Source organism: Hemibagrus wyckioides, linkage group LG08, assembly GCF_019097595.1.
Source record: "Hemibagrus wyckioides isolate EC202008001 linkage group LG08, SWU_Hwy_1.0, whole genome shotgun sequence".
NCBI classification, from domain to species: Eukaryota; Metazoa; Chordata; class Actinopteri; order Siluriformes; family Bagridae; genus Hemibagrus; species Hemibagrus wyckioides.
In genome coordinates this window covers 24,110,147-24,121,875 of record NC_080717.1, presented here as the reverse complement: position 1 = coordinate 24,121,875, position 11,729 = coordinate 24,110,147, and the positions used below count along the sequence as shown (strand labels likewise).

General features: G+C 45.0%; 1 protein-coding gene across 8 annotated transcripts in view; it reads right to left on the bottom strand.

Annotated features, from left to right (window-relative positions):
- The window catches only part of akap13 (A-kinase anchoring protein 13), a 91,131-nt gene that overhangs the window by 65,017 nt on the left and 14,385 nt on the right, over positions 1 to 11,729 (bottom strand). For all 8 annotated transcript variants that reach the window (XM_058397468.1, XM_058397465.1, XM_058397467.1 and 5 more), the window contains 2 exons: positions 8,072 to 8,115; positions 343 to 496 (listed from right to left, as the gene is read on the bottom strand). In XM_058397468.1, the coding sequence (XP_058253451.1) occupies positions 343 to 496; positions 8,072 to 8,104 (187 nt within the window). In that variant the 5' untranslated portion in view covers positions 8,105 to 8,115. Of the gene's footprint in view, positions 1 to 342; positions 497 to 8,071; positions 8,116 to 11,729 lie in introns of those variants that run through there.

The window sequence follows — 11,729 nt, the reverse complement described above, 5'->3', positions numbered from 1 at the left end:
CCACCTGCAGAACTGATTCTCGCTGGAGCTTTTGTAGTTTTTCTGTGGGCTGTGTGTGAAAACTGCAGGTCAGCAGCGTCTGAAACACTCCCACCTCATGCCACCAACAACCACGAGGATTATATCCAGGTCCTGATGTTTGTTATGAGACCGTATCTGCATCTGCTCAGCTTCTTCTGTCACCTGACCGACTGCCGAACGAGAGTACAGTGTTCCTAATAAATCGGCCAACGCGTGTGGATTTTATGGTCATTCAGAAAAAGAAAGCAGTGGACCATTTTTCATCACAATAGTCTTCAGAGAAAGTGTGTGTGTGTGTGTGTGTTTAAGTGTAACACTCACCTGGACAGACAGCCTGCAGAGTCACATGACCGAGCCTCAGTGTGGTGGTCAGGTGTCTCTGTGTGCTGCCAGAGAAGAGCAAGTAAAACTCCACATCCTCTTCATCCTCCACACACTCCTCCTCACTGAGCTGCACCGTCAACACACACTCACCCTGTGCAACACACACACACACACACACACACACTTAATTAAAAAAATCCTCCACGGCACAACAAGAACATCATATTTGACTTGTTTACTTTAAATCTCAACATAAGCAAAGCAAACACATGATCAAATATCTTTTTTTTAATATATAAAAAATAGCTTATATATTATTTAAATATATAAATTGATGTTATTAAGAATCACTGAGTGTTTTATTATATTTATTAAAGTCAGAAATAAACATCACTTCCAACACGTGTTCATGCTAGTGGCTCATCGACTTGTGTGTGTTGCAATAAAAATTCAGAAGGGAAAGCTGATATAGAGAGCTGTAAGGAGTGTGTGTGTGTGTGTGTATTCTTTTATTGCTGCACAGCTGCTAAAAAAAAATGAAGAAGGGAGTGAAGCTTCTGAACAGTGTGAGAAACTGAAGCCTGGACTGATGGGTGTGACCTAATATTCTAATGAGCAAGGCCAGTTGTCTATCTGAAGCTCCGCCCACAACAATACTATTAATGATACTTATATATTTTTGTAAAGCTAAGTTCTGAACTCAGGAGCTAAACTGTTTGCTGTTAGCTTCCACATGCTAGGTGAGTTTTAGGAGTTTTAACTAGACTAGGTTCAGATTTGGTCTCTAGGTTCGTTTTCACGTGTTAAGTTAGCTTATGCAAATACACCCAAGATTAACTCCGCCCACACGCTTCCACTGAAAGAGGACAGAGATGAAGAAAAAAGGGGAAATTCAAACATTTGAAGATTACAAACCATGACTAGCGACACACACACACAAACACACACACACACACACAAACACACACAGCGAGAGAGAGAGCAAGCGAGAGACAGAGTGATGTGTTTAACCCGATATGGAGAGCAGGTGCTGGAACAAACCGAGTGTTAAAAGATGAAAATATAAACACAGTGAGGACAGGACCACCCAACACGCACAGATCTCTCTCTCACACACACACACACACACACCTTACAGCTCACACACACAGACTCCTTACAGCTCTCTCTCATACACACACTCCATACAGCTCTCTCACACACACACATACATACCTTACAGCTCACACATACACACACTCCATACAGCTCTCTCACACACACACATACATACCTTACAGCTCACACATACACACACTCCATACAGCTCTCTCACACACACACCTTACAGCTCACACATACACAGACTCCTTACAGCTCACACATACACACACTCCATACAGCTCTCTCACACACACACATACATACCTTACAGCTCTCTCTCATACACACACTCCATACAGCTCTCTCACACACACACATACATACCTTACAGCTCTCTCTCATACACACACTCCATACAGCTCTCTCACACACACACCTTACAGCTCACACATACACAGACTCCTTACAGCTCTCTCTCATACACACACTCCATACAGTTCTCTCTCACACACACCTTACAGCTCTCTCTCATACACACACTCCATACAGTTCTCTCACACACACACACACCTTACAGCTCTCTCTCATACACACACTCCATACAGTTCTCTCTCACACACACCTTACAGCTCTCTCTCATACACACACTCCATACAGTTCTCTCACACACACACACCTTACAGCTCTCTCTCATACACACACTCCATACAGTTCTCTCACACACACACACCTTACAGCTCACACATACACAGACTCCTTACAGCTCTCTCTCACACAGACTCCTTACAGCTCTCTCTCATACACACACTCCATACAGTTCTCTCACACACACACACACACACACACACCTTACAGCTCTCTCTCATACACACACTCCATACAGCTCTCACACACACTCCTTACAGCTCACACACACACTCCTTACAGCTCACACACACACTCCTTACAGCTCTCACACACACTCCTTACAGCTCACACACACACTCCTTACAGCTCACACACACACTCCTTACAGCTCACACACACACTCCTTACAGCTCACACACACACTCCTTACAGCTCACACACACACTCCTTACAGCTCACACACACACTCCTTACAGCTCACACACACACTCCTTACAGCTCACACACACACACACACTCCTTACAGCTCACACACACACTCCTTACAGCTCACACACACACTCCTTACAGCTCACACACACACTCCTTACAGCTCACACACACACTCCTTACAGCTCACACACACACTCCTTACAGCTCACACACACACTCCTTACAGCTCACACACACACACTCCTTACAGCTCACACACACACTCCTTACAGCTCACACACACACTCCTTACAGCTCACACACACACTCCTTACAGCTCACACACACACTCCTTACAGCTCACACACACACTCCTTACAGCTCACACACTCCTTACAGCTCACACACTCCTTACAGCTCACACACACACACACACACACACACTCCTTACAGCTCACACACACACACACTCCTTACAGCTCACACACACACACACACTCCTTACAGCTCACACACACACACACACTCCTAACAGCTCACACACACACTCCTTACAGCTCACACACACACTCCTTACAGCTCACACACACACACACACTCCTTACAGCTCACACACACACACACACTCCTTACAGCTCACACACACACACACACTCCTTACAGCTCACACACACACACACACACTCCTAACAGCTCACACACACACTCCTTACAGCTCACACACACACTCCTTACAGCTCACACACACATTCCTTACAGCTCACACACACACTCCTAACAGCTCACACACACACTCCTAACAGCTCACACACACACTCCTTACAGCTCACACACACACTCCTTACAGCTCACACACACACACACACACACACACACACACTCCTTACGGCTCACACACACACACTCCTTACGGCTCACACACACACACACACTCCTTACAGCTCACACACACACACACACACACACACACCTTACGGCTCACACACACACTCCTTACGGCTCACACACACACACACACTCCTTACGGCTCACACACACACACACACTCCTTACGGCTCACACACACACACACACTCCTTACGGCTCACACACACACACACACTCCTTACGGCTCACACACACACACACACTCCTTACGGCTCACACACACACACACACTCCTTACGGCTCACACACACACACACACTCCTTACGGCTCACACACACACACACACTCCTTACGGCTCACACACACACACACACTCCTTACGGCTCACACACACACACACACACACTCCTTACGGCTCACACACACACACACACACTCCTTACAGCTCACACACACACACACACTCCTTACGGCTCACACACACACACACACTCCTTACGGCTCACACACACACACACACTCCTTACGGCTCACACACACACACACACTCCTTACGGCTCACACACACACACACACTCCTTACGGCTCACACACACACACACACTCCTTACGGCTCACACACACACACTCCTTACGGCTCACACACACACACACACTCCTTACGGCTCACACACACTCCTTACAGCTCACACACACACACACACTCCTTACAGCTCACACACACACACACACTCCTTACAGCTCACACACACACACACACTCCTTACAGCTCACACACACACACACACACTCCTTACAGCTCACACACACACACACTCCTTACAGCTCTCACACACACACACACTCCTTACAGCTCACACACACACACTCCTTACAGCTCACACACACACACACTCCTTACAGCTCACACACACACACTCCTTACAGCTCACACACACACACTCCTTACGGCTCACACACACACACACACTCCTTACGGCTCACACACACACTCCTTACGGCTCACACACACACTCCTTACGGCTCACACACACACTCCTTACGGCTCACACACACACTCCTTACGGCTCACACACACACACTCCTTACAGCTCACACACACACACACACACACACTCCTTACAGCTCACACACACACACACACTCCTTACGGCTCACACACACACACTCCTTACGGCTCACACACACACACTCCTTACAGCTCACACACACACTCCTTACAGCTCACACACACACTCCTTACAGCTCACACACACACACTCCTTACAGCTCACACACACACACTCCTTACAGCTCACACACACACACTCCTTACAGCTCACACACACACTCCTTACAGCTCACACACACACACTCCTTACAGCTCACACACACACACTCCTTACAGCTCACACACACACACTCCTTACAGCTCACACACACACACTCCTTACAGCTCACACACACACACTCCTTACAGTTCACACACACACACTCCTTACAGCTCACACACACACACTCCTTACAGCTCACACACACACACTCCTTACAGCTCACACACACACACTCCTTACAGCTCACACACACACACTCCTTACAGTTCACACACACACACTCCTTACAGCTCACACACACACACTCCTTACAGCTCACACACACACACTCCTTACAGCTCACACACACACACCTTGCACTCACTCTGTTTAATTAGCAGTCAGTCAGAAGTGCTGACTCATGACACTGAAGGAAAAACAAACTGAAACATTAACTCTGCTTCTTATTAATTAGCTTCCCTCCAATTAAGAAATTAATTCATTTAAAATAAAATTAAACTCAATTACATTAAAATAAAAAAAAAAAAAAAACACATTTATCTTAAATTCATTTGAAATTGTTGGAATTCGGACTGAACTCCTCACAGTATGACATTCACTAATTAAAATCTAAACACATCCCTCTCTCACTTCTAACATACAACTCTACTGTAACTCTACTGTTCTGTAGCTCTACAGTGCTGTAACTCTACAGTAACTCTACAGTGCTGTAACTCTACAGTGCTGTAACTCTACTGTAATTCTACAGTGCAGTAACACTACAGTGCTGTAATGATACTGTAACTCTACAGTGCTGTAACTCTACTGTAACTACAGTGCTGTAACTCTACTGTAACTACAGTGCTGTAACTCTACAGTGCTGTAACTACTGTAACTCTACTGTAACTCTACAGTGCTGTAACTACTGTAACTCTACAGTGCTGTAACTACTGTAACTCTACAGTGCTGTAACTACTGTAACTCTACTGTGCTGTAACTCTACTGTGCTGTAACTCTACTGTAACTACAGTGTTGTAACTCTACTGTAACTACAGTGCTGTAATTCTACTGTAACTACAGTGCTGTAACTCTACTGTAACTACAGTGCTGTAACTCCTGTAACTACAGTGCTCTAACTCTACTGTAACTACAGTGCTGTAACTCTACTGTAACTACAGTGCTGTAACTCCTGTAACTACAGTGCTCTAACTCCTGTAACTACAGTGCTCTAACTCTACTGTAACTACAGTGCTCTAACTCTACTGTAACTACAGTGCTCTAACTCCTGTAACTACAGTGCTCTAACTCTACTGTAACTACAGTGCTCTAACTCTACTGTAACTACAGTGCTCTAACTCTACTGTAACTACAGTGCTGTAACTCTACTGTAACTACAGTGCTGTAACTCCTGTAACTACAGTGCTCTAACTCTACTGTAACTACAGTGCTCTAACTCTACTGTAACTACAGTGCTCTAACTCTACTGTAACTACAGTGCTCTAACTCCTGTAACTACAGTGCTCTAACTCTACTGTAACTACAGTGCTCTAACTCTACTGTAACTACAGTGCTGTAACTCCTGTAACTACAGTGCTCTAACTCTACTGTAACTACAGTGCTCTAACTCTACTGTAACTACAGTGCTGTAACTCCTGTAACTACAGTGCTCTAACTCTACTGTAACTACAGTGCTCTAACTCTACTGTAACTACAGTGCTCTAACTCTACTGTAACTACAGTGCTCTAACTCTACTGTAACTACAGTGCTCTAACTCTACTGTAACTACAGTGCTCTAACTCTACTGTAACTACAGTGCTCTAACTCCTGTAACTACAGTGCTCTAACTCTACTGTAACTACAGTGCTGTAACTCCTGTAACTACAGTGCTCTAACTCTACTGTAACTACAGTGCTCTAACTCTACTGTAACTACAGTGCTCTAACTCCTGTAACTACAGTGCTCTAACTCTACTGTAACTACAGTGCTCTAACTCTACTGTAACTACAGTGCTCTAACTCTACTGTAACTACAGTGCTCTAACTCCTGTAACTACAGTGCTCTAACTCTACTGTAACTACAGTGCTCTAACTCTACTGTAACTACAGTGCTCTAACTCCTGTAACTACAGTGCTCTAACTCTACTGTAACTACAGTGCTCTAACTCTACTGTAACTACAGTGCTCTAACTCTACTGTAACTACAGTGCTGTAACTCCTGTAACTACAGTGCTCTAACTCTACTGTAACTACAGTGCTCTAACTCTACTGTAACTACAGTGCTGTAACTCCTGTAACTACAGTGCTCTAACTCCTGTAACTACAGTGCTCTAACTCTACTGTAACTACAGTGCTCTAACTCTACTGTGCTGTAACTACTGTAACTCTACAGTGCTGTAACTCTACAGTGCTGTAACTCTACTGTAACTACAGTGCTGTAACTCTACTGTGCTGTAACTACTGTAACTCTACAGTGCTGTAACTCTACAGTGCTGTAACTCTACAGTGCTGTAACTCTACAGTGCTGTAACTCTACTGTAACTACAGTGCTGTAACTCTACTGTGCTGTAACTGTAACTCTACAGTGCTGTAACTCTACAGTGCTGTAACTCTACTGTAACTACAGTGCTGTAACTCTACAGTGCTGTAACTCTACAGTAACTCTACAGTGCTGTAACTCTACTGTAACTCTACAGTGCTGTAACTCTACAGTGCTGTAACTCTACTGTAACTACAGTGCTGTAACTCTACAGTGCTGTAACTCTACAGTGCTGTAACTCTACTGTAACTCTACAGTGCTGTAACTCTACAGTGCTGTAACTCTACAGTGCTGTAACTCTACTGTAACTACAGTGCTGTAACTCTACTGTAACTCTACAGTGCTGTAACTCTACTGTAACTCTACAGTGCTGTAACTCTACTGTAACTCTACAGTGCTGTAACTCTACTGTAACTACAGTGCTGTAACTCTACTGTAACTACAGTGCTGTAACTCTACAGTGCTGTGAGACTAATGTAACTACAGTGCTGTAACTACTGTTCTATAACTCTACAGCGCTGTAACTCTACTGTAACTCTACAGTGCTGTAATGATACTGTAACTCCACTGTGCTGTATTTCTACTGTAACTTTACAGTGCTGTAACTCTACTATAGCTCGACAGTGCTGTAACTCTACTATAACTCTACAGTGCTCTAACTCTACTATAACTCTACAGTGCTCTAACTCTACAGTACCCAATTCATGATCCATGAGATTGTCCTATATTATGGAGATTGTGATATTTATTTCTAACGTTTTTTTTTTATTCATTAATTTATTTTTTATTTATTCATCTTATAATAATTAACTAACCGGCTGCTTGCAGCTGGGGTTAACTAAGACTTTGTAGTTTTCTGTGTTAAATTCCGTGTTTTTTTTTACATAGAAAATAAAGAGAGACACTTACATATAGTGGTGCTTGCTTTGGATTGAGCTTCATGGCATCAGTCACTGTGGGGAGAGGAAGAGCAGGTGGGCTGTTTGTTCAGAGAAATCATAACATTTCACGTTAAATCATGTCTTCATTTCATCTGACACCTCACAATCCAGACACCTCACAGACTCCTCACAATCCAGACTCCTCACAGACTCCTCACAATCCAGACTCCTCACAATCCAGACTCCTCACAATCCAGACTCCTCACAATCCAGACTCCTCACAATCCAGACTCCTCACAATCCAGACTCCTCACAGACTCCTCACAATCCAGATGCCTCACAATCAGACACCTCACAATCCAGACCCCTCACAGACACCTCACAATCCAGACGCCTCACAATTAGACGCCTCACAGACACTTCACAGACACCTCACAATCCAGACGCCTCACAGACATCTCACAATCAGACGCCTCACAGACACTTCACAATCAGACGCCTCACAGACACTTCACAATCAGACGCCTCACAATCAGACGCCTCACAATCAGACGCCTCACAATCAGACGCCTCACAATCAGACGCCTCACAATCAGACGCCTCACAGACACTTCACAATCAGACGCCTCACAATCCAGACACCTCACAATCCAGACACCTCACAGACACCTCACAATCCAGACGCTTCACAGACATCTCACAATCAGACATCTCACAAATCAGACATCTCACAAATCAGACATCTCACAAATCAGACGCCTCACAGACACTTCACAATCCAGACGCCTCACAATCCAGACGCCTCACAATCCAGACGCCTCACAATCCAGACGCCTCACAATCCAGACACCTCACAGACACTTCACAATCAGACACCTCACAGACACCTCACAATCCAGACGCCTCACAGACATCTCACAATCCAGACGCCTCACAATCCAGACGCCTCACAATCCAGACGCCTCACAATCCAGACGCCTCACAATCCAGACGCCTCACAATCCAGACACCTCACAGACACTTCACAATCAGACACCTCACAGACACCTCACAATCCAGACGCCTCACAGACATCTCACAATCCAGACGCCTCACAATCCAGACGCCTCACAATCCAGACGCCTCACAATCCAGACGCCTCACAGACGCCTCACAATCCAGAGGCCTCACAGACACCTCACAATCCAGACACCTCACAATCCAGACGCCTCACAATCCAGACGCCTCACAATCCAGACGCCTCACAATCCAGACGCCTCACAATCCAGACGCCTCACAGACACTTCACAATCAGACGCCTCACAGACACCTCACAATCCAGACGCCTCACAATCCAGACGCCTCACAATCCAGACGCCTCACAGACACTTCACAATCAGACACCTCACAGACACCTCACAATCCAGACGCCTCACAGACATCTCACAATCCAGACGCCTCACAATCCAGAGGCCTCACAATCCAGAGGCCTCACAATCCAGAGGCCTCACAGACACCTCACAATCCAGACGCCTCACAGACACCTCACAATCCAGACGCCTCACAGACACCTCACAATCCAGACGCCTCACAATCCAGACGCCTCACAATCCAGACGCCTCACAATCCAGACGCCTCACAATCCAGACGCCTCACAATCCAGACGCCTCACAGACACCTCACAATCCAGACGCCTCACAGACACCTCACAATCCAGACGCCTCACAATCCAGACGCCTCACAATCCAGACGCCTCACAATCCAGACGCCTCACAATCCAGACGCCTCACAGACACTTCACAATCCAGACGCCTCACAGACACCTCACAATCCAGACGCCTCACAATCCAGACGCCTCACAATCCAGACGCCTCACAATCCAGACGCCTCACAGACACTTCACAATCAGACGCCTCACAGACACCTCACAATCACACACCTCACAATCAGACCTATGGAACTGATGCATCAGTAAGACACACAACTCTTCAAAAACAAAAAAATACTGTCAAAATATCCGACCACCAGGTAACTTCCCTTCCTCCAGGTTTTCTAGTGATGAATGATGAGGTGTCGTTCGTCTCAAACACATCTATCACGTTCCGCTTTCTAATTATTTCTGCAGTTAGCAGCTTCACACTTAACCCAGACTCGGGAGTCTGAAACAGACAGAAGTTATATTTAAACACGCTGAGCTTTTCTCTTAGACATGGACTCCATTCCAATTAAATACAAGAACAAGCGGACAACACGGCCCTTCACTCTGAAATCCCAACATGCAACAGAATCTATAGAATCACCACACAGCTGACCTGAAGTGACCCTGCAGTGGCCGCTTCACAAAAATAACCAGCGGGACTCCACAAATAATACTCACATTGTAAGTGTGTGCGTGTGAGTGTGTGTCAGTGCAGGTGATTGAGCTGTTACTAGGGAAACATCCAATCAGGATCCAGAAATTTTCAATGCAATTTTAATTGAGCTACAACTTTTAAGTTTCAGTTTATTTTTTTTATTTATCTACTTAACCCTGAGTTACACAACAGCATTTTCATGAGCAAGACTTTTAAACCATGTGGGATTTATTTGGATAAATGTGTGTGTATGTGTGTGTGTGTGTGTGTGGTGTGTGAAATGTCACAGTTGTCTGCAGATCGTGATACCCACCTGTTAGCAAGCACAGAGCCTCGCCCTGCTGAGAGGAAAATCTCAGCCAAAAATACACACACACAAAAAAACCCAACTCACTGGTGTGTGACATGTATCCGTGATATCGGAGTTTCAGTGTGCGTTTCTGTCTCCGTCACTTTCTAATAATTAATAAACTTTTGCTCAAGAAATCTTCACACTGTTGAAATGAAAGAAAAAAGCTAGCTAATAAAGGCTAGTTAATGACAAAACCAGGATGTAGTGTATAAATAGACCAATCTTTTCTAGAGAATATTAGCCTGTTATCCGGCGTGAACTAGCACTCCAGACTGCTAGCAACATGCTAATATTAAGCTGCACAATTGTGTAGAGGAAGTTAGCAACTGATTATATAATAAAATCCATTAACATTACAAGCTAGCGAGTTAGCTAACATGAGGATAATTTTACAGTGTAAACCAGCTCTCTTAGCAAACAGCACCATAATGCTAACATTAGCCAACACTGCTAGCCAGTCAGCTTTCTGCTCGCAGACTAGAGTAGCTCACATCAGTGTACCAGAGTCTCCTCGTTTTCACAACAGGAGTCAGAACATAATTTGACCCTCGTTACCATGACAACCACCACATGATCCCGGTGACATTAGCTATGTTCGAAAAGTCCGAAGCTCCGCCCACAAATCAGCTTTATACAGAAGCACTGAGAAGGTCATGACGATGACATCATCAGAATCAGAAGGCAATAGAAGGAGATCATCCTGGAAGAGCAAACACACACGGCTTTATTTCTGGAGCCAAATATGGAGACAGGAAGTGAGGTCACAAATCAGAAAAAAAAAAACAAGTCTGAATGACCACATGGAGATTTTATCTTGCACACCTACGCACACACAACAAAATCAAAGGGGGTTGTTCGTTGTTCTTTGTTCTTTGTCTCTCTCTCTCTCTCTCTCACACACACTTAACCTCTGAGCCAGACACCTGTTTGTTTGCTCTTTGCCACACTAGCTGCTCACCTCACACACAAACACACAAACACACAAACACACACACACACAC